The sequence below is a fragment of the Lates calcarifer genome, linkage group LG13 (genome assembly GCF_001640805.2).
Source record: "Lates calcarifer isolate ASB-BC8 linkage group LG13, TLL_Latcal_v3, whole genome shotgun sequence".
Taxonomy (NCBI): domain Eukaryota; kingdom Metazoa; phylum Chordata; class Actinopteri; family Centropomidae; genus Lates; species Lates calcarifer.
In genome coordinates, this window is record NC_066845.1 from 5,645,148 (window position 1) to 5,669,908 (window position 24,761).

Sequence of the window (24,761 nt, forward strand, 5' to 3'; positions counted from 1 at the left end):
TTTCTCTTTTGTTACTGTCACTTTTCCAGTGTGAACACACCACATGCTGAAAAGCTTAATTGAAGTAGTCCTATCAAAAGGAGGCGGTGTGAGTTTGTGAGGCTATTTCCTGGATTTCTTTTGCACCAGTAGGTGTTGAGTGATTGACAATATATAACTATAAAATAAATAAAAAAGCAAAACAAAAACCAAATAAAGAGCAAATTAGGACTAAATGTTTATTTATTGTAATGTGTATTTATTGTAATTATTTATTGGATTACCTGTTTTGGGCAATATTCAGGTCTGTTCATTTTTGAAATTGTACAAGAGAATATGGTAGTGACTGGCTTTTTCTGAAGTTGGAAGAGAGGCAACCTAAACAAGTTGGCACAAACTTAGAAAAGAACACTGGTGTTATCCTTTAAAAGCTGACATACTTCAGTTCTGTTAGGTTCAATCTTTTTACTCACAAAGCTTGTCTGGCATGCAGTAAAAAAACACAAGTGACCAAAAAGTGTCTGAAGCAAATGCTCACCCACTCATTGTCTCACACATCCTCCTCCTAGTATCTGGGGTAGAGCACTCGCTGAATCTGCCCGTCGGCCTTGTGAGTGTCCAGCCACTTTCCACACTGGAAGATGGTCGTGACGGAGTTGGCTGTGTTGGTCACCTCGACGCACTCTAGAAACCACCCACAGTTGGAGCTGCTGTTGTCGTGCTCCACTTTGATTCTCAGCAGCTCCCCAAGGTCCAGCATTTCTAGAAGAAAGCGGTCTGTTCGCCCTCGCTCGAAAAGGTTGCGGAACTTCTGCCTCAGATGACGCTTGCCCGAGTCACCGTTGACGCCGTAGATGGTGATGAAGACATTGGCGTCTGTGCCGGCGTTTTTGACATCCCCGGTGATGACGATGATTTCGTACTTGACAGGAACCAGGTTGCGGACTTTGCTTGCAAAGCTCTCAATGGACTTGTAGCACTCAAATGTCAGAAACTGGTCCTTTTTGGCTGCCAGGGGGATTTGTGCATCACAGTGGAAGAAATATCTAAACAGGAAGGGAAGGTTTGGAGTTACATCAACACCTTCAACATGATATTTTATATCACATAACGTATGTAGGCCCACTCACTTGTTTCCCAGCTCCTTCTCTGTCACCACCACCTCCATAACATGCCAGAAAGCTTCGCTCTTCACCTTCTTACCATCTTTCGTTATGTGGCCGAGACAGATGCCGGCGATCTCCCCCACATGCTTGGATGAGAACTCAAATGTGTCAGTGGCACCGCTGTGACATGGCAAGAAAAAAAGAGAAGTTTCAACTACCAACAGAGTTTGATCCCAAACAGGGAACAGTTAAATTCACTGGTGTGCCAGAGAGGAGCTTTTCTTTTGTGTGTCTCATGGGATTAGCTCTCCAGAGAGCAGAGACTTGGTGAACAGAATGTGAAACTACAAGATAAAAGAGGGTAGAAAAACAAAACATGTGAAAGAGAGGAGATTATGTAAGGCAACATAATAGGGTTTTACTGTGAGCACCTAGGCTCTCTTTGGAGACCTACCATAAGAACTTCTTCTTCTTATTCTCCAGAACAAACTCCTTGGAACGAGCCTTCCTTCCTTCCAACACAATCCAGGCGTTTTCCGTGGTGGAGGCATCCTCTGTGTTCGCAGTTGTTGTGGCAATTTCATATTCTGTGGGAATGTGGAGAGAGAATTGCACTATAATTGCTGCACATCTGGCGAATGCTAGTAATTAGATGCAAGTCATTCATCTCTGACAATTAGAGAGCTTGTAATTATGCCCACAGAATTCCATTTTTACTAACTGGTTTTGTCACTGAGGTCTACAGAGTCATTGTTGGCACAGGCCAGCTCCCTCATAATCTGCCCATCGTCTTCACTTTTAGCCAACCAGCGGTCACAGGGGAACCTGAAGGTCTGATCCATGGCCTCGTCTTTCACGTCAATGTACTCCAGATGCCAACCAGGAGCAGGGCCTGTTAACAGCAGAAAAGACCACTGGTGGTTCTATTCCGTTGATACAAAAAATGTATGTAAAGCAACAATTTAATTAACAATTTTTTAATTAACAATGTGAAAATACACTGTACACTCCCTGTGCATCACAGCTACCAAATGCAAAGTTGCATACAGTATATCTAATTGGCTGAGAAATGTCTGTCCTTTAATGTCAGAGCACGGTATAGATTGTTTTTATGCCCAGCGTTCATCTCCTCCTCACCTTTGTTATCATGCCATACTCTGACCTTGGACAGTTCACCCAGACTGAGCATGTCAGGGAATCTGAACACATCCTTCATTTTACGCTCAAACTTGTTCCTGTTGGTGCTCTCCTTCAGAGGCAGCGTCCCAGTGTCCCCGTACTCCCCAAACACGATCATAAACACGTTGGCATCAGTGCCCGCACCTGAAACATCAAACGCATTTGAAAACAGGCAAACAGGCATCTTTAGATTTGCCTAATAACACTGCATGAATGGTATTATGACATGGACATGGTAAGTAATCAGCAAGTAATCAAATGTGCAATTTTAACATCCTGTGGCCTTACATATTGTAATACTGGATATAAATACTGTGTCTCAGTTAGGAGTACTTTTGTAAATGTAAAATGCTCAAAAAGCCTAAAAACAAGCAAAGCAAATACTTAAGTGGTTCTCAACCTTGGGCTGAAGGCTGAATGTGAGGGATGATATATAATGACAGAGAATAGTGAAAAATGTCTGTTGCAATTTCCCAGAGTCTAAGGTTACATTTTCAGGTGGTTAGTTTTGTCCAATCACCAGCCTAGAACCCAAAAATGTTCAGTTTAATATGACAAAGAAAAGCATCAAATTCTAACATTTTAGGAGCTGAAGAGAAAGACATTTTGGCATTTTTGCTTAAATAATGACTAAAACAATTATTTGGTTATCAAAATAGGTGCTGATTAATTTTCTGTTGATTGACTAATTGATTAATTGACTACTTGTTGCAGCTCTAATCACTTGATGGTTGATGCTGTTATGACTACAGCGTGCAAAACTTGTGACTCGCCTCCAACGTCACTGGTCTGGACTTGGATGATGTAAGTTGTTTTTTCCACCATGTCCTCCTCGTCCACCACAGCTGCCAGCTCGCACACCTTTGTCCTCTTTGGCCCTTTGGTCTTTGACAGCCAGTTCTCGTAGGTAAACAGATACACTTCCTCTGTGGTCAGGTTCCGCATCAGGATCTAAAAGCATGTAAGATATGACAGAAACAGACCAACATTTGTGGTCTTTAGGGCTGAACAAGTTGAGGAAAATATCTAATTGCTATTAAAAAAAATAAAAAATTTTACAAGCCTGTATTTTTTGACTACATGATATTAAAACAAGACACAACTGTACCAATCATAATCAGAATTGCATTTCGCCTCTTATTTGAAAAGACAAAATAACGCAGTTTTAGCAAAACTCAAAAAGCAGCTGCAGAACAAATCATTGTTCTAAACTGAAATCAGGACTTGTGCGAGTGCAATTCACAAATCACAAGAGCAATGATTTTGATAATAACCTGCATAACTAACACTGTCTTTACAAACTGTAGCTGGTGAAATTTAAGCCAAAATCCTCTGGCTGTGCTGCTACTCAAACTATGATTAGTTATACTATATTCTGTAATCTTAATGGGAATTTCAGTCAAAAGTGTCATTGCACATGATTTTTATCAAACTATGTTACATACTGTATGTTAAAAAGTTTGATCGTAAATGGTGCCTCAATAGAGAGAAGCCGTAGCAGTCTTTATGTTACCCTGTCAAGAAACCAGTCAGGACGACTCCCAGTGCCATCTATCCGAACTCTGATCTTTTTTAGAGGAGCAATGTCATCTATCTCCAGGCTGAATGTGTCTTCTTGGCCTCTTTCAAACCTAAACAGAAGCAAGATCACTTTGCATTTGAAAGCATCAGGACAAAAGACGGTTATCTTAAAGAAATAATTCTGGAAATATGTTATTTGTTTTCTTGCTGAGAGTTAAATGGGAAGACAAATGAAGATTGATGCCTGTATGTTAACTATGTAGCTAAAGCCAGCAGCTGATTAGCTTAGCTTAGCAAAAATGTACTAAAGCCAAATGTAAAAACATTGTGGTTTATGCTAAGCTAACCAGCTGTAAGCTGTTGCTTCACATTTAGAATGTAGACACAGGAGAGGTATCAGTCTTCTCATTTGAGTCTTTTCAGGAGTGCAAATAGGGAATATATTTCAAAATGTTCATCTATCCGTTTATTGAAAAGTGATCAGTACAGTTAAGGGGTCACTGCAGGACAAACCTGTCCTCATTTTTAGGCAGTAGCATTTCCTCTGTGCTCCCGTTGGCTCCATACACAGTCAGGAAAATGTTGGTATCAGTCCCTGCATACTGAGTGTCACCTGTGACAACTGTGACTGAATAAATGACCTACAATGTACAGCAGACAATACAGTTACAGAAGAGACAAATTTGGTTTTTATATAACACACAGACAGACTATTTTCCAAGATATCATATTTTAGGTGCAGTGTGACTCACTTTGCGGATAATGTTGATCGTGCTGGAGTCCAGCACATTGAACAGTCTGGCAGTCAGACCATCTCCCCTGTCTTTAGCCAGCCAGCACTTACATGGAAAGATGTACTTGATACCTTTGGTTGGCACGGCAACCGACAGCTCATCCACCAACCAGCAGCTCTCTGGTGTGACACCGTTATGGCCGAGCTAAGGAAGAGAGAGAGAGAGAGAGAGAGAGAGAGAGAGAAGAAAGAGAAGGGAGAGAGAGAAAGAGGGGGAAGGTAGGACTGGGAATTGATATATCATTTGATTTTGTTTGATCTAAGTACCAGAAGGCACTGTTAGAATTAATTATTTCTGAGTGAGAATGGCTTTATTTAAATTTTAACATCAGTGCATCTGAGGAGGCAGCAGAGAGAGAGAGAGTTTCACAGATTTAGCTACAGAGACAGTCCCAGATTCTCACTTCCACCCTCTTGATCTCTCCTACGTCAGTTCCATAACACACAAAGTGGTCCATGGTGCCAGCTGTAAAGCATTTCTTTCCCTCCGGCAGATCCAGCCACAGTCGGTCTGTCTCAGCATCGTTGGGGCCGATGATGATGACATAGACCCTAGCTGTAGTGCTGGCATCACGGTCCATTGCCGTGGACAAGGTGAAGTGATAGGGAATGACTGGGTGAGAGAGAATAAATGGTAAAATTAGTTTTTGAATTAAAATTTCATTTAAATTAAATGAATAGTTCTTAACCTATGTCTGTACAGTAAATATAAAGCTATAACCAGCAGCTGGTTAGCTTAACTTAGCATTAAGACTAGAAACAAGGGGAAACACGTCTGGCTCTGTCTGAGGGTAACAAAATCCCCCTATCAGCACCTCCAAAACCCAATAATTAAAAGGTTACATATTGTTTTATCCCTTGCAAAGCCACAAATTGTTATTTTAACACTTTGTTTCACTTTTATTTCCTGCTAATTAAACAAACAAGACACAATGTGTTAATTACTGAGAATTTAAAGTGTTTGTAGACAGTTTTTTTTAATCCTCTGAATCAAACTATCTATTTCCCCTTGTTGCCTGATGCTGGATATAGCCTCATATTTACTGTGCGGAAATGAGAGTTGTATCAAGCCTTTCATCAAACTCTCTGCAAGAAAGTGAATAAGCATTTTCCACAATGTTGAACAATTTTTGACACAAAGCTGTGGACTTTGTTGACATTGTTTTCATCTACCTAGAAAAAAAGAATAGTTTTGTGGCCTTACTTGGACCCTCTTCTATCACTGCCACCTTTTTCTTCTTTTTCTTCTTGTTGGCATTTCTGTCCAGCCCAAGTTTGGCCTGAGCCATCTTCTTGGAATATGGATCAGTGTTTCTTTCACCTTCATACCCCTAAAGCAGACACATAACAGAAGAATTACCTACTAATTTCCATTTCATAACTAATTTCACTGTGAGCAGCTGATGGAAAATCAAATACAAAGAGAACAGTAAAATGACACTGAAGAGAAACATCTCAGAATAGAGAGCAGCTTGGTGTCATGACTAAGACTTAGACAAAGATGAATGGGAAAGCTGTGCCTCGATGCTCAGACCCAAACCAGCAGCACAAGATTGAGAACCTTAGAGCATAGGTGGATTACATCAGTTCAAGGCTAACAACTTAGATGAATGTGCAAAATGTAGGTCAGAAAAAGGTACCTTATTCCTCTGCATTTGGGAGTGTGCAGAAATTCTGAGATTTTAGAAAAAAAATTATTCTGGCTGTATTGCCTCTGTGCCAATGATTATGCATTCTTGGACTGTTTCTGAAAGACCTCAGACTTTCAGCGGCACAGAAAAAAATGGTGACTCTTGGCCAAACACACCATTGCTGTCTTAGGGAAAAATATAGAAGCCCTGACTGTATTATATCATAATCATAATTGTCTGTAAATAGATTTTAATATTTCTTTTGTTATTAAATGTATTCATTCATTAATTTACTCCTGCTCTATTTTTATTTTTATTCTTTCATGTTGCATTTGTGAAACAAATGTTAAGACATATTCTTTGTATGCCTGCAGACTTGGCTGATAAAAACAGATTCTGATTCTGTAAGTCAGTGACTAAGAGACCAATCCTATTGTTTGGCAATGGAAAAACTGTTGTGTATTATATAATCATTGTTTTCTGATTATAGATTTTTTTTTTTATTTTGTAGTGACCAGCATTTTTGTGGGCTGAAACTAAACTAAATGTGTGTCAGTGGAATGCAACTTTAAAGCTTTGATTGACCTCTGCATGTAAATTATTCATTGTATAAATAGGTTCAGCTTGAGGATATTGTTTCACTCTGGATCTGTTTAATAAATAAAACTGCATAAAAAACAAAACAAAACAAACAAAAAAAAAACACACACACACACACACACACACATATACAATATATTATGTATCTACATACATATACTGTATATACAGTATGTATATTTATGTCTTTCTCTTCCCACCTTGACATAAAAGGTCCTCTCTATGTGTTTGTCCTCTTTCTTCTTTGAAAGCCAGCGCTCACATAGGAACATATACACCTCTTCTGTTTCCACATCCAGCACCTCCACCTGGTCCAGGTACCAGTCAGCCCCCATCATGGAGTTGTCATGACGGATACGAATCTTAAACACTTGCCCCAGATCCACAGCTTCAATGGAAAACTTGTCCACCTGAGAGGCAGAGAAAATGTATCACACTTTACCTTGACAGACCAAAAAACATGCCACATAATGTATCACACCTCTCCCACAATACCTCTCCTCTCTCAAACTTGTTCTTGTTGTTCTCAGACTTGGCGAGTTTGCGCTCTCCGGTGTCTCCCAGGTCTCCGTAAATGGTGAGAAAAACATTGGCATCAGTCCCTGCTCCGTACATGTCACCTGTCCGTACAGACACCTTGTACGTGTGAGCTGCGGTGGAAAAAGAACAACTCAATTATGAATAAAGTCGATGTACGCCTTGTCCGCTAACAGATATCTTACACAGAGCTCCATCCAACATAGTTCACCCTAACTATTGATGACATTGCAGACAGGCTGTGCTGGTGAAAGGATTCAGATCCTTGTGAGTAAAAGCACTACTGCAATATAAAAATACTTCATTACAAGTAAAAGTTCTGCACTGAAAAAGTGCTTTAGTATTATTAGCTAAGCATACAAGTATAATCTATAACTATACTTGATTAATTACAGATTATACTTTAAGTTTAATCTAAAGGTGCATCATATGTATAATATTTTCCTCTTAATAGCAGCGAAATAAATTGATGAACTGGCATGAAAGGGAAATATTAAGTACCTCAAATTTGTTTGAGTAAATGCACTTAGTTGTAAACCTACTTTCCAGAGCGTCCTCCACCTCTGTTTCAGTCGTTTTCAGTGTCCCATCCCTGAGGAGTTTCTGTGTGATGATGTCTGAGGGGACCAATTCCCTCACAGTCTCCCCATCATCCTCAGACTTAGCCAGCCAGCATTCACATGGGAAAATGGTTGTCTCTGAGCCCTGCCAATAAACACAAACATGTCCTCAAACTGGACCCAGCTGTGTCGTGTCTAGTACTGAAGGAACTGACTCAGAGATGTGCGTGCCAAAAGGTGTTACATTACTACTCTGTTACTAATTTAATGAGGGCACATACAAGGAAACTGTCAAGGATGCACTTATTTACGCAGGTGTAACCTCAAATGGATTTTTACTACCTTTCCTTTCCTGAGCTGTCGCCTGATCTCCACTCTGTCGAGGTGCCATCCCGGGTTGGTGCCCCGGTTGTCGTGTCCTATCCTGATCTTCTCTATTACATCACCAACATCCTCCAACTGCGAAAAGACAACACACTGTTTAATGAGCTGCAGATACTGTCTTAAAGGATGTACTGTATAAACCAACACAAACCCACACACTCACCTCCACAATAAACATGTCCTCAGCTCCCCTTTCAAAGTACAGACGTCTCTCTCTCTTGTTGACACACAGGTGCTTCTGCTGTGTGCACACTCCCTTACGTCCGTACAAAGCTATGAACACATCAGAGTCTGTCCCTGCACCGAACACGTCACTGGTGTATATCTTTATTTCATAAGGCACAACTGAAAAATCAGAGGGGAAGGTGACAGGTTTGTTTGGATGACACAAGCAAGATGGAAGATACAAAAATGCAGTTTAACGATGTGTGTCACATGCTTGGACTCTGAGAGGTGAAAAGTCACAAACTGAATCACTTGAGTGCAGTTTTGGTACTTTACAGAGCCCAAGAAGTCCCCAAAAATGCTTGTTTCTGTTGTGCACAGCATAATAAATTGTTGACACAAGATAATAATTTGTGTGAGCAAGTAAATATCTTATGTGAACTAGATAAAAATATATCACATTTTGGTCTTTAGCACTTATGTATTTCCGCTTTGGGCATTTACATTTTGAAAGTCTTTCACTCCAATATAATTCAGAGATAAATAGTAATACTTTACAAAAGTAAATTGTAAATATACTTTTTGATTATATACCTCAGTTTATATCAGATGGTTGTAGTCATAGAGTCATCTCTGTGTTAACTGCAAAGTTTGAATTTCTCAGGATGATTTCATATTGAAAGATAAGAATTTTTTGAGTTTACTTGTGCAAACATGAATATTTTAGGGAGTGTGTGTACAAAAAAAATGTGTGTACAATGTTTGTTAAAAGTGAAAATAAACTAGCATCCATGGATGCAACAGCACCTACAGTTGCAGCTTTTGATTTGGACTGTTTCATGTCATGAGTCAACTTGTTACAGACAAGAGAGCTGTGACAGGTACCATTCTTCAGATTGAGTGCTTTAAATACATTTTACTGTGAATGCTTCCACACTTTTAACTGTGTAAAATTTAGCATAAAGCACTTTCACAGGAAGATTTCTCAATCAGTGCACTGCTTCTTTCGCAAATGGATTTGAGTACTTCCACGCCTGTTCACTCACATGGCATGTAGAGTTCAGTCTGCAGCTCAGCAGGATAGAGATCCCTCACTATTGCCCCATCATCCTCTCCTTTATCCAACCAGCGGCCACATGGGAAGCGTAGTCTCTGACCCTGTGAGGGGGCGTCAATTTCGACCCAGTCCAAGAACCAGCCAGGCGAACCACCTAATCGTGGAAAAACAGTCACTTGTTACTCAGTTTCATATAGTGCACTGCTTATGCCTGCTTATTTTTGGTCTCTTCCTTCCCCACCTGAGTTGTCGTGCCCAATTCGAAGCTTCTCCAGGTCACCCAAGTCCACCGCCTCCACAGTGAACTCATTGATCATCCCCTGTTCAAACTTGTTTTTATAGTTCTTACAAGCCTTTAGGTTGATGATCCCTGTGAGTAACACGAAGATCTTAAATTCAGATTTGTGTCATTAAGCCAATTACTTGTGCCATTGCCAGGCTGCTGGTGAGGTACAGTATCTTACCGGTGTCGTCATTTTCACCAAAAAGGATGGCAAAGACGTTGGCATCGGTTCCAGCGTACTTCTTTTCTCCAGTTTTTATTTTAATAGTATACGTAGTAGACATGGCTGTAAGATAAATTTAACAAGTCAGTATACTAATCCCTTTCATCTTCACACTAATACATGAGTCCCTCTTTGCTCTCGTCTACACCTGAATGTTTCACCAGCACATAGATAAATACTTCAACAAGGCTCCCTTTCCTCTTCTTCTACTAAAACATGGGCCAGAATAGAAACTGTGTTACATTTCTGCTCAAGCCCAAGCGTGGCGCTGGTCCCTTCCTCATCCTCATCCTGCCTCATGAAGGCCTCGTCCACAGGCACCAGCTCTCTCGCTATCTGCCCGTCGTCCTCATCCACTGCGAAGCCACCGGTTACAAGGGAAATAGTACCTGCACACCCAAGATATGCCCCTGATCAGCACTGTAACTCAGAAACAACACCTGTGCTGTTATCACTGGTATCACTGTCAGCTGTATGTTGGTTTCACCTACGTTATATCATCCTTTGTGTCCACTATCTCAACACGATCCAGGTACCAAGAAGAATGAGGCTGGGTATTGTCATGACGGATTCGTAGCTTCTTCAGAGGACCCAGATCAACAGCTGTCACAGTGAAAACATCCTCCTGCAAAATACAGCAACAGGAGACACTGTTCTGTCACAGACAAGATTTCTGAAAGTTTTATTTGACAGTTCAAAGTGAACACCGACAGGAAGTGTAGGCTGAGAGAGAAAGGGGGTATTACATGCAACCAGTGGTGGAAAAAATATTCAGGTCCTTTGGTCCTTGAGCAAAAGTAACAGTAACACAGTGTAATAACACCGTGTTAAAAATAAAGGCACTGTTTTCAAAATTTTACTTAAATAATAGTACAATAGTACCTTCAATAATACAATACATTTATAGTATCCAAATAAAGTACTCATTATGTAGAATGGAGCCTTTCACATTATTATGCGATTATTATTGGGTTATAATTACTAAAACAGTAATGTCTAAGCAGCATTTTAATATTGGTTACCTGGCATAACTGAAGGATTCTTCTTTAACACCTGTCTTTATGAAGCTCATGCTCATGGTGTTTTTTTCCCCATCCCATTTATTTACACAATCTTAAATATAACGCCGACTTCAACAATGACCTTGGTGTTAAAACATGATAAGCATTGAAGACCATTAGATAACGGTGACACCCTAAAGTCAATACTTCTGATATTTCCATTTCTAAGCAAATGGAGTTTTCTGTCTCCAAAGTCAAGACGAGCCTTCAATCTCCCTCAAAGTTTCCAAACACTTCTTTCAGTATTGCAGTAAATATGTTTTCTTACTTACAGATTTTTGTCTGAAATAAATACATCACCTGTGGTTGTTTATCTCAGAGCAAGCATCCCTGTCACTAAATGATAACGGGCTATTGTTGCTTTTGATCTACAGGAAAGAAATAAACCTAATTGTCTGTGGACATGAGTTTTGTGTTCCTACAGAACCAGGTGTAATGTAGAGATGAATAATTCACAGGTTAGGATTAAGTAATGAGTAAAAGTAGGACAGTGACACAGAGGACTCCGCAGAGCTCCTCTCAGTCACAGCTGGCTTGCCTGCAGGAGAGCTTGTAATCCTACCAGAATACACTCCCACCCACACCTTGGTGGAAGGCTCGTGTTGCGTGGAAGTGCTTGAGTCTTTGACTAACTGCTGGTTCATTTTCAGCAGGACTCCTTTCCAGGAAAGTGAGTAAAATTGTACAGCCACAATGAAAAATGTATTTATGTTCAGTGCTCAATCAAACATTTCTACCATTGTTAAGTACATTTTCCCATTTCACCTGTAAAATAATCTGTTTTTTAAACTCCTTATTCATTGGAGTCCTTCCTTTGATCTTTAGCTGATTTAAAAAATAGTGATCATCTCTTTGTTTGACCTGTCATACCTGCCCCCGCTCAAATTTGTTGAGGTTGTCAGAGTTCTTCAGATAGCGCTCTCCGGTGTCTCCGTTTTCTCCGTAAATATTAATGAAGACGTTGGCGTCTGTCCCAGCTCCCAGCATGTCACCAGTGAAGACGCACACTTCATAGGTGTTGACTGCCAGACAATACAAGGGATGAATAACTAACTCCTCTTTAACCTGTCACACACTGAATGTCGGTCAGGAAGCTGACAAATCAAATCATGCATGTCTACCACATCAACACTGAGTAACAGATACAACTGTGTGCTGAACATATTACAAATAACCAATTATATCTGTAAATGCCTGTGTATATACTGTACTTATACATACACCTGTGGTCATTAACAAGACTTGATTAAAAAATAGGTGTGGCACTAAGAGTTCTTTTAGGCAAAAATAGTAGCATTTGATAGACATTTGAAGAAGATACTCTGCTCACTGGAAAACAGGAAAATCTATCTTATGTAAGACTTGGAAGCAATATTAGGAAAAGCGGGCATCAGGTGCGGGTAAAGTGAACTGTGTGTTGGTATTTTTCTGACATGGGACACACTTGCTTTCAACCTCAGGGTGCAAGAAAGTGCTCAAGACCACAAGGGTGGGTACTGGAACAGAAGCCCTCTGCTAGGCATTCAGACATTGAACAATTCTCTGTCTGAAGTCCAACATCACACTTAGTTATGTCTATTTCTTACCTTCCAGCTCCTCTGCATCCTCAGGCAGCAGCTCCACCACCAGCTCACCGTCCTCCTCTCCTGTGGCCAGCCAGCGCGAACAGGGGAAATGATACGTCAGCACCACTTCCTGCATCTCCTCTCCTCCCTCCTCGTCCTCATCTTCCTCATCTTTCTTCTTTTTCTTCTTCTTTTTCTTGTCATCCTTCTTCTTCTCTTTAGGCACCAAGGCCATGATTAAATGTTTGACGTCCACGGATTCCAGGAACCAGCCGGATCCGAGCCCTGAGCCATCGTGACCGATGCGGATCTTAAAGACCTTCCCCACGTCTTTGCCTGGTACCTGGATGAGATTTGCAATGTTTAAACTCAAAATGTAACATCTGTATGTTAACTTTTTCTGTGGCACTCAGATTTAACTACTGAGATTCAGAGTTAACTACTGCAATGCATTTTGGGGCCACTGAAAGCATGAAATCCAAGCTTTGATACCTTGAATATTTCTGTGGTGTTCCGCTCGTAGTTGTTGGATCTGCTCTCAAGTGTGATGACCTCTGTCTTCCCCTTGTCCCCGAAGATCTGGATGAACACTCTGGCATTGGTGCCAGCAAACACCACATCTCCAGTCACTACTGTTACCTCATAGTTAATCACTGGAAAATATAAATTGACAAAGGTCTAAGGACATACAAATGATTTTTGGTCAGTGGCATGCATAAAAAAATTACATGCACATTCATAAGAATGAAGAGTTTGGAAGAGTGAAAACATCACACAAGGTCACAAGGTGCTTTAACAATCTATGAAAAAAAAAAAGTTATGAGAGAAAATAAGTAAAGCAATATAACAATAATAGTTTGACAATATTATTCCTTGGGAAAAATGTGACTCAAATAGAGCAGATTTTCCAATGATATTCACATTTCATATTTTAATTAAAATGCCAGTGTTTTTGTTTTTCTTTGCGACCTTTTCTAGTATAAACATCAAACCAGAATCAGTGGTCCTCATGGGAGCCAAAGCCTGGTCCTAATCAGGCAAAAGATAATTTCTGAGGTCCTGGAGAAGGTTAGGGGTGAATTCAGATTAGGTTAGTGTTAGGGATAGACATGAATTTGTAATGGTTAATGTTAGAATTAGGTTTTGGGTTAAGCTATCCACAATAACAGTCAATGCACTATCCTAACAAGGATAGCTGTGCAAACCTGTTTTTCTTCTAATGGTATGAGAGTGTATGAATGTTTCCTACATTGTTCCATGTCCAGGATCTCGCTTGGGTAAATCTCCACCTCTGTTTTTCCATCAGCCTCATCCTTGCATAGCCAGCGGTGACTGGGGAACATGTACTGCTTTCCATGGACTGGAACCATAATCTGAACACTGTCCAAGAACCAGCCAGCACGCATGCCTTCGTTAGTGTGGCCAATCATCAGACGGTTGATCTGGAATAAGATTAAACGGATGACACTATTTATCCATATTGTTAGCATATGCCCCTTCGATAAATTACTTCTAAAACTTCTCACAGAACTATCAGCATCAGATGCGAGAAATCAACACATTTTAGCCTCAGCTATATCACCTGTCCAATATCAAAGGTTTCCACTGTGAAGATGTCAACGCGGCCCGTCTCAAAGTAGTTTCCCAGGTCGTTGGCAGCGACCAGCAGCATCATCTTGCTGGTGTCGCCTTTCTCTCCGTAAAGCTTGACAAAAACATTGGAGTCTGAACTGGCCCCGGGGATGTTGCCTGTCTTCACCGCAATTTGATAGTCAACATCTGACACAAGCAGAAACACAAAAATAAGCGTCAGCATCACGTGGAAACAAGTCAAATGTAAATGTTAGAGTTTATTAGAGCGTTAGAGACTTACTGTAAAGACGCTGTCCATCTGATAATGGCACTAACTCTCTAACAATCTGTCCATCGTCCTCATTGCGGTCCAGCCACCTGCAAAGCACATTCAATAAACAAACTCTCATCTCTGTTACACACCCCCACACAGCTGCAGTTGGAGCAACTGTTCAGCCTATGTTTTTTTCTGCGTTCACACTGAGACTAACACACCTGTTGCAGGGGAACTCTACAGCGTGGGCCTCAGCCTGTCCCTCCTCTCTAACAATCACTTTATCAAGGAACCAGCCGCAGCCTCCACCTTTACCGTCATGTCCGATCCTCACCCTGCGCACCTGCCCGATGGCTACTGCCTCAATTATGAACTCATCCAACTAGAAAGACAAAAGAGCAATACGTAACACCACATTACGATTCCATCTTATTTGTCAAACAGAGGAATATGTGGTGATGAACAACTGGTAGGTATAATGACTGCAGATACAGCATTGTGATTGTTTCCAGTATTTCTGCCACAAATACAGTAGGAGAAAACAGCATTCCCATCAGGAGGGTCTAGTTTATACAAATAAAACCTTTTTGATTAAAATTATTCTGCAATAGAGAGTAAGCAGATTCCATAAGGCCTACTGGGATGAAATCCATAATCAAGTCATAAACATACTCCCCAGATTTGCTATAATTTGCATCAACACCAGAGACAGTAAACAGCATGCTACAGGGGCAACTAATTGGGTTAATTACAATCATACTGATTAGTGATTGGCTCCGGTGTGTCAATTCTAATTATAAGCAGAAACAAAAACCAGGAAGTATATGAAAAAGGGGAGGACAAAGCCTGAAGTTTGCAGAGAGAAAACTCTTTAAGAGTAGAATAGGAGGCAGAACCCTCAGCTATCAAGCTCCTTTCCTGTGGAACCAGCTCCTAAATTGAGGGCAGGAGGCAGACATCCTCTCTATATTTAACATTAATCTTAAAACTTTCCTCTTTGATGAAGCTTATAGTTAAGACTGGCTCAGGTGAGTCCTGGATCATCCATCAGTCATGCTGCTATAGGCCTAGACTGCAGGGGGAAACTCCCATGATGCATTCAGCACTTCTTCTCCCTGCATTTACTTTGTGTTTTCTCTCTTCTCCCTTATCATTAGGTATTAGGGTGATATCATTGCTGCTGTTATTACTGATACCATTACCACTGTTACACCCATAGGTATTGCTGTTAGCACGGTCATTATAACAACTAGTCTGACAGTGCTTGACTACAACAGTATGTGCAGCTGTTCCTGGTGCACCTACATTTCCTTTCTCAAACTTGTTGATGTTGTTTTTGCAGTTGACCAGCTGCCGATCTCCAGTATCTCCCTGGTCTCCAATCAGATTGAGAAAAACCGAAGCATCTGTGCCGCTGCCACTGATAGTCCCTGTGCAAACTGTCACTCTGTATTTAATCACTGTTGAGAAAAAATAACATGGTTCAGTCAAGTTTTACTTTCTTCTCTATGTTTGGCAAAGCAGATTTCTGGTAATACAGGTCTGTATACATACAGGGCAGTGGCTCAGCAATCAGTTCTCCGCAGGCAGGCAGCTCCCTCACAACCTCGTTATCATCTTCATTAGTGTCCAGCCACCGCTCACAAGGAAATGTATACTTTTCCTTTGTTAATGTCTTCATTAGAGTTGCCTAATAGAAAAAACACAATGCCAGAAAGCGTGTTGATGACTTGATATGTGAGGTGGTGTCTCAATTATTATTTCCTCTGAACCTTCTTCTGTCTTAATTTTAAAGGGCAGGTAGAAAAAATAGACCTTGTGGTTGAATGAAATATTCAAATCTGTAATATTTAAACATGTCGGCTGTGAAATGAAGATACTTCACTATTCAGTTATCCTCATTTTCCATGTTGACTAGCATGCCTACAAATGTACATGTATACAATTTATAAGATTAATCAATTAATAATAATACTATTATTAGATACGATTTCCTCACCTTGCTGAGATGCCATCCTGCAAAAGGATTTCTCTTCTCGTGCCAGATACGGAGTTTGGTCAGTTTTCTTAAATCAGGCAGCTCAACCTGTGAGTTAACATCAAGATAAAAGCAGTTTATTAATACACAGCCACATTATCTGACTTGACCTGATATGAATGTGTGTGGTACTGAATTACAGGATACGTACCATAAACCTGTCCACCTGTCCCTGTTCAAAATTGTCAGTTTTGTTGTCCAGCCTGATCTCGTCTGACTTGCCCTTTTCTCCATACACCTGGAAAGAGATATCTGCATCGGTTCCGGCACTGGGCAGATCTGACGTCCAGATCCACAAGGACCAGGGGTGCTCTGAGGAGAACCATCAAATCAAATTAAGTCATCATCTCTGATTCAGGAGTAATGTCTTGGTTTGCTATCAGATTACTGGTGTCCCACTATATTTATCATTTGTTTGTGACTGTTAAACCTTTGAGCACCCATTGGCCTTTGATTTACAGAAGCAGTTTGTGACTAGAGCCAGTTTGACTAGTTCTACTCCCTCGATATTTCAGTGGAACCCCTGAAATGGCATTTCTGCTTGTTAGGAAATCTTCTCAGGGTAGAAACTATCATGTTGAGCACAGTGATTGCAGCAGGCAGCTCCCAAATGTGAATTTGTATGATTGTGAATGGATATAAAGCAAGGCAGTAAAGGAATACTCACTTTCCAAATTCATGTGGACAGAAAAAAAATCAAGCGATGTATATAGCCCATAGCAAAACAACTATGGTACATAACATATTAGAAATATTTGACTTCATTTCACAAGCAATAGGAAAAATAATACACTAAAATTAGAGAGTATAATGAAGGCAGACTGCCTGTAGAGGCATTATGCAAATGTATGCTACATATAATGGAGATTAGAATGTTTTTGCTCAGTAAAAGGGAAAATTACACATTTACTGCTGCAGCTCACTGGCCATAATTATTGACATTCAACTTACTTTTCTGTCTCTTCTGCCTGAGTGAGACCATCTCATAGAGCTCTCTCTCTATCAGCCCGTCTCCCTCCTTCTCATCTAGCCATTTACTGCATGGGAAAGTCTGCTCGATCCCCGTAAACGGACAGTAAACAACCACCTGCCAAAAACATTGATTCAACTGAATTAATTAACAGTAAATTACCAGTGTTTGCATGTATGTGCGCCTGCTGGTTTAATGTACCTTCTCACAGTACCACCCAGCACTGACTCCTCCATTGTCATGTCCAATGGTGACTCTGCTGAGGGGACTGAGGAGCGCAGCAATCTCAACAGTAAAAATGTCCGTCAGACCCCGCTCAAACTTTCCTCCCTCCAAAAACACCTAAATAAAATACATGGGATGACGGTTAAAGCAAATGGTGGATCATTCACTAAAAGCAGTTAAGGTAAAGTTGTAGACAGAGTCACATCATCCTACCACTCTAAAACTGACCAATTTGTGTAACCGTGTGATCACCTCATAGTAAACGTGAATAAAAATGAATAGTTGATATTTGATCATGAGTAAACTGGCTATTGGACATCAATCAGGTCTGTTCTTACTGATACCTTGGTGTGCAAATTGATAACCATCTCACCTTGTGCGTAAATGTTGAAAGACTTACCGCTGACTATATTTTTTAAGTAGGCTTAGACTTGAAGGTATTAATGAGAGCAGGGTCTAGAGAGCATATTCAGGTACATGGTATTGTAACACCATTGTCTTCAGTCTTTACACGAGAAGTCTGTGCTTACAGAGGCGTGAAAGATACAGTGAAAGATTTTATCATATCCTCCACTTTGAACATCAGCTTTTACCCTCTGGTTTTTAATGGTTTTGAGCAAATCTAAAATAAAATGTTACAAAAGCTAATTTGTTCCATCCTCTATCAAGATTTTTAACAGCAAGCACAAGCTTCTGGTGACTGTAATGATGCATTTGTTAGTTCAGAAATATGTCCATCAGCATGTGCAATATTCTAGTTTTGCTGGTTTTTATGATGTTATAAAAACCTAAAAAAAACCTAAAACCTAATTTACTTGTCTGTAGTTAGACTAATTCTACTCAGCACAGGGACTCAAAGTTCATCACAAAGAGTGCTATAAAGTTACTTTAGGGAAGTGATGTGCAAACCCACCAAAGTAATGACCATTTAGTGCATGTCACCAGGGTAAAACAAAATCTGGATTACTACCAAACATTTCACTTATGTTAAAATGATTATTGCAGACAGCCATTCCTTCAAGTTAAGTGGAAGGTCTTTATCTACTCTGTTCCACACAAATAATGAGTAACTAACTACTGATGAAGCCATTGTTCTTTCAATTAAGTACAAGCTGTCTGCTCTATTTCTTGTATACCGTGCTGTCTTATTACCTTGCCACTGTTCTTCATGCCCTTCGTGCCGTGCATCACGATGTGGATTTTGGAGTTGGTCCCAGCACCTCGGATGTTTCCTGTCACAATCTGGACGCTGTACACAATACCTGGCAGGTACAGTTACATGTCAGGCTATCAGAGGCTCTGCCAGCGGGTCACTACGGTTCATGGCACCCATACTCCCTAAGGAGCTCAGCAGGAACTAGATCTAAGCATTGATAGTCTGACCGCAGAATTAATGATTACATGGCAGGGCTTTTTTGGCAAGCTGGAAAGTTTACACATTCTTATTGGTAGATTTGAATTACAGAGTATAAAAATAATTGGTATTGGAAGTGCTATTGACATCTAACATTCCTTTATGCAATATTTTTCAGACCAGGCAAGGGAATAATAAGGTAAATAATTTGTGGGAAAGCCATGTATTGAGTTAAGTTTCATCACTGCCATGATTGCATTCACTGACATGAAAGATCAGGTAGAGGTAAGACAGTTACATTTTTCCTGGCTCATGAACAAATTTCTTCCAAATTTCACCCTCACCTGTGGGCTGGCTCCCCCCGACCAAAACATCCCTCTGGATCTTCCCGTCATCCTCATCAATGGCAAACCAACGATTAATTGGAAATTCATACACTATTTTGTTTCCCATATCATCCACAACAACCTGTATAAAAAGATAAAAGAAGAAAAGAGGGACTTAATCCTAACCAATATATGATGGAGATCTCTTACATATAATGTTACAGTAAAAACAATATTGTTGGAGATGAAGTTGCAGTGACAGTCTGTATAATTTCAGTGATGGCAGCAAAGGTCAGAACAGTTATTACAGCTACTGGGCATAAAATCAAATTAGTGGTCTGTTTCATTGCCTTTTCATGAGCCATTACACTTTAACTTTTGGTTTAGTACTAAATATGGGCGACATTAAAGATATAATAGTATATTTGCAGCTAATGAAATTATGAATTGTATAAACTACTCACATTTGTTTTTATGTTATTTCCTGTACATTTATTGAGGTAGTAGTGTAATAAACTTCTAGTAAATAAGATTAAACAGGTTTTAGTAGCAATGGCAAGAACAGCTCAAATAATTTTGCTAAAAGATATTTACCCATAAATAGTTCTCAGTGTAATCATCATCAGTGTGAACTCAGATGGCAGCACAAACCTCATGTGAATATGATTATTATTGTTGTCACTGCTGATCTTTGGTGTCAGTCTGTGCTGCAGTCACCAACAAATCTACCGACTCATCTGTCTGTTTGTTGTAAGGCAATCCCTTAATGGGGCATGGTTTCCCTTTACAGAGAGGGTAGAATGACGACATGTGTCCCCCTCCCCATGTGTGTGTGCAGGGACACCAGTCTCAGACTGAGAAGACTGAGAGGAAATAAGAGGCTCACATGTCTTAAGCACCTCTGTAGAGGCAGAACTGAGCAGAATGAAGTACAGTAAGACTCTAAGACACTGTCAATGTTTCAAGATAAGGTAATGACAAACACTTAAGGTATACATGATGTAACACACGAAAGTTAATGCATGTTATTCATTAGTTATCTGTCCTGAGGGCAGTATCTGTCTGTGTCCATCTGTTTTTTTTACCTTGTCAACAAACCATCCTGCTGAGGAGCCTTTGTTATTATGGCCGATGGTGATTTTCCTCACTTTGCCCAGATTTGGTGCCTCAATGGTGAACTTGTCCTCTGTACCTTTTTCAAAGTTGTTTTTGTCATTGTCAAGTCGCCTCTCCCCTGAAATAAATAAAACAAACAAACAAAAAAACAAGAACAAGTAAATCTTTCCAGCCAAACTGAAAAAATCAGATTCACTTTGGGGAAAAGTTAACTATTTGATTACATATGAAAAACCATGTTATCTATTGCATTGTTATTTACCTGTGTCTCCAAACTCCCCAAAGATATTGATGAAGACATCTGCATCTGTCCCACTGCCTTTTATATCTGCAGTGAAAACACTCACTGCATACTTATTATCTGGAAAATTAGGACCACAAGTTTTTAAGAACAATTTAGAAAATGCAATGGCAATGCTACATTTACAGGCTCATAATTGTGAATACATACATTTGGGCATGTCCATGGGGTCCATGCTGCCCAGCAGGTCTCTGATATAAAGGCCGTCTCCCTCCACCTTACTGAGCCAGTTGTTACAAGCAAAGTAGAACCTCAAGTGAGGCCTAATCACATCCGTCACCACCACTCTGTCCAGGAACCAGCTGGGGTTAAGGCCGGTGTTATCATGTTCAATTCTGGAGCGACAGACGAACAACACCTCAATAAATTAGTCTAATTCTTCTTGCAAATAAACTGCACCAATGTAAAAAAGAAAACAGGATCAAGGATGAAATGTCTTGAGTCTACTGTACCTTATCTTTTTCAAAGGTCCTACATTGTGAGTCCTTATTCTGAACACATCAGTTTTGGCTCTTTCAAAGGCTGTGCGACTCCTGAAATCATAAAAAGGTAAGCTCAAACTCTTCACTACAATATAACTTGAAAAGAGTCAAACAGTAAAGTGTTGGTTAGTAGGAAAATAACAAAATCTTTCACACTCACTCCCGGTGCATAATGATAATAAAAGCCTTGCAAACATTTGACAAAATCGTGCAACAAATCACATCATACAAATTGATTACAAGTTTCAAACCAAAACCACAGCAGACAGTCTTTCACAACCACCACCATAGTAAGAAATAAGTACCTCTTTTCTGTGCTGTTAAAAATGGAGGGAAAAAACACAGGTTTTAGTATATGCATAAGAAGCTACCCAATCAAATGTGGGGTCATCATCTAAATTCCAATTATCATAGAATAAGACTTACTTGCTGGCCAGGTGGACTTTGGGAGTGATGCCATATTCTCCAAACAGAGTGACAAACACGTTGGCGTCAGTGCCCGCTCCTCTCTCATCACCAGTGATGGTCACCACCTCATACACTGGAGAGTTCATTGACATAATACAAATAAAAGAAAGATAAAGTGCATTATGAGGGACGTGTGGGCAGGATGGTAAAGTGCAATAGTAAATAGTGAAGGGGTTAAGAGTGATATGGCACTAGCAGACATTTTTTCTTTTCTGTAGTACTGCAGTCATTGTGGCCATTTTGTATCTCTTTTGGGTTGGTTTTTTGTCTCTGTGGAATCATTTTGCATCGCTTTATGATCATTTTGTGGTTGTTTTTGTCTCTTTGTAGAACTCCAAAGTCACTTCACATGGAGCTATACACTAGCCTACTAGTTTGTATCCGGTTTTCATGTGGCAATAAACTGTTGCAGCAAAAGTAGCTAATTTAGGTTGTTCATCTGTTGTGACTAAAAGGTTAACACTAGGGCTAACCACCGTGGAATAATGTGTGAACACTGCCACAATAAAGAGTGTTTTTTTTCCTTTACTTCCTGTTCTGCCAGCATCACATACACATGGCGTTAAGACTCCTGCTCAGGTTGAAGTTGGGTGGAGAGAGGTCACCACACTCCATGTACTAATCAGTGAATCATTAAGGTTTAAATTTGTGGCACCTACACAGGTGCAGCAAAAGTGAGAGTCAGAGATGTCAAACACAGTCTGCCAGTCCTAAGAGAAGTCTTATCAGGCAAAGTGGAAACACCTGTGTGGGTGGATGGTGAGTCAAGATTAATAAATCCAGATTTATTATTCAGCAAAAGTAAGAGCTAGTATCATGAGTTATTAAGGAATGTATTCATGGGTTGGAGGCAGCGTTTCTTATGTCTTTAGTGCAGGTTATTAATGGATAGTTTATGTAAAAAGGTCCTAAAAATTACCACCTTAAATTTTCCTCAATTAAATTCTTTATAAATCCAATTGGCTGTTTAAATGTGTTTTTCTTTCTCCACTGGCATAGGCTCAAATCCTTAATAACTTTAAATAAGAGATATTCATTGTAACACATTGAATTTTGAATGGCAAGTTTCTGTCAACTGAAATTTTTCATCTCAGAAAGTGAGGAATTTTTAAAGGGTATTTTTTGAAAAATGTAACTATTGTATTTAATGTAACTACTAAATGTAACATTAAACACAACTAATAATAAATGGATTCTGCAAATATTAAGGAGAAAATATTTGAGGTTGTAGTTTGATTAAAATGAAAACAGTGGAATAGGTTTTGTTTTAACTGCCTTGATTCCACCATGATGAGGGATTTGGGAAAGAATAAATTCAGGGTTAGTGTGAAGTATCTTTTAATTGGGATTTTGACATTTAGTAGTGCAAACCACGATGAACTTTAGACTGTGACTCTCTTAATAGGATGTGAAACCACCCTGTGTAAAGATAAGTGAGTGACAGGTGTCATATAGCTGTAGCTTCAGGATAACATACTGATGATACATAGATACTCAGTGTAATGTTACCATGAACATCAACCTAAAGCGTGGACACATTACCGCTGGAGCCTAACTCCAATCAAGGATTCACCTCTTCTCTGGGTATCAGATGTCTTTCCTCAAACAGAACTTGCATTAAATTGTTATTGAATTGAATGTCAAGCTCTCTCTACACAGTATTCTAATTGCCACAACATGACCTTTGTACATGACACAGCCTGAGGTAAAAACTTTGCAGTTACCTTTCTTTTTGTGATACTCATCCTCATAGTTCTCCACTTTTTCTGGCTCATAGTTGCGGAGCTCAGTCTCGTAGATTTCTACGTAATTTTCGACCTTCTTCTTCTTGCCTTTTGTCTTCTTGGTGTCCTCATCACTATCCCCCTTCACTGAACCTTTCTTTTTCTTTTCTTTCTTTTTCTTTTTCCCCTCGTCTTCATCTCCAGCTGCCGGTTCTTCCTCTTTGGATTTTTTATCCTTTGAACCCATCTTTTCTTTGACCAAGGACTTCTTTGAGCCTTTCTTAGTGGTCTCAATCACATCAGGGAGTTTTTCCCCTCTCTTTTTACTCTTGGAGTCATTGTTGTTATCTTCGTTATCTGTATTCTGTGACTCATTGCTTAACTCATCCCCGCTCTCTTCTTTGGCTTTCTTCTTCTTCTTGAGCTTTTCTTTATCTCTTCCCTTTTTCTTGGTGCTCCTCACATCAGGCCCTGTTGTGTCAGAATTGTATCCTTCTTCATCGCTGTCTTTAAACTTCTTCTTCTTCTTCCTCCTTAGTCTTTCATCCTCTGACTCACTCACCTGCTTACTTTTCTTCTTGGGCTTTGGTTCCTGATCCTCCGAGTCCTCGTCATCCACATCTTTGGTTTCCTCCTGTGCTCTCTGTGTTGTTTTTTTCTTTTTTGTGGGCATCTTTAATTTATTTACTACCTTGTAACCGTAACCGATTCCTGTGTGTTCCGGTGAAACTTGATTAAACTGACCCTTTGGCTGTGCAAGAGTGACCCACTGGCAGGACAGGTCCAAGTCAGACCTCACAGACTGCCGTTTGGCAGGCAGCTGGGGAAGCCCCTCTCTGCTGGTTATCCTGACCTACAAAGGCAGCAGATGTGTGCTCATTAAAATATCTGTTTCTTGTCACCTGACCACAGAGACCCCTCTTGGCAACAGAGAGCTGCTAGAAAATTCCAAATAGGTATTGTAGTTATCCCCCTTTTATTAAGTCAAACTGCATACATCATGCAGCAGTACTAACTAAAAGTGTGACTTTATGAGATGCTTCTTTATGTTGACTGATAATGAACAGAGTAAAAAAAGAAAACATGTAAACACAGCTGGCCTGAGGCTGCAGATGAGCAGAACCTGAGTGGACGATGATGACCTCCAAACAAACCAATCACAAATGTAAAATCTCCTGAGACGCCTCTGTCCAATTCGTGTCAAATTCCAAGCATTCATGTTTGCTTCAGAGTTAAATCAATACCTATAATAACCTTAATCTCTTTC

At 40.0% G+C, this 24,761-nt stretch overlaps 1 protein-coding gene across 1 annotated transcript; it reads right to left on the reverse strand.

Annotated features, from left to right (window-relative positions):
* Positions 1-211: 211 nt before the first annotated feature.
* On the reverse strand, positions 212-24,337 carry loxhd1b (lipoxygenase homology PLAT domains 1b). The gene is given in 43 exon segments (XM_018674754.2): positions 212-1,025; positions 1,110-1,265; positions 1,540-1,672; positions 1,807-1,977; positions 2,223-2,408; positions 3,038-3,215; positions 3,778-3,895; positions 4,299-4,426; positions 4,538-4,723; positions 4,983-5,191; positions 5,783-5,909; positions 7,010-7,219; positions 7,305-7,459; positions 7,889-8,051; positions 8,249-8,365; positions 8,454-8,635; positions 9,502-9,666; positions 9,754-9,882; positions 9,977-10,081; positions 10,261-10,378; positions 10,380-10,407; positions 10,510-10,643; positions 11,950-12,101; positions 12,666-12,987; positions 13,137-13,297; positions 13,894-14,086; positions 14,227-14,423; positions 14,518-14,594; positions 14,712-14,872; positions 15,796-15,950; positions 16,045-16,180; positions 16,490-16,576; positions 16,680-16,840; positions 17,480-17,615; positions 17,700-17,840; positions 18,876-18,985; positions 19,422-19,545; positions 20,489-20,637; positions 20,782-20,880; positions 20,971-21,155; positions 21,273-21,353; positions 21,729-21,843; positions 23,495-24,337. Coding segments are annotated over 43 exon segments (7,194 nt in total). The 5' UTR covers positions 24,168-24,337; the 3' UTR covers positions 212-544.
* Between the last annotated feature and the right edge of the window lie 424 nt (positions 24,338-24,761).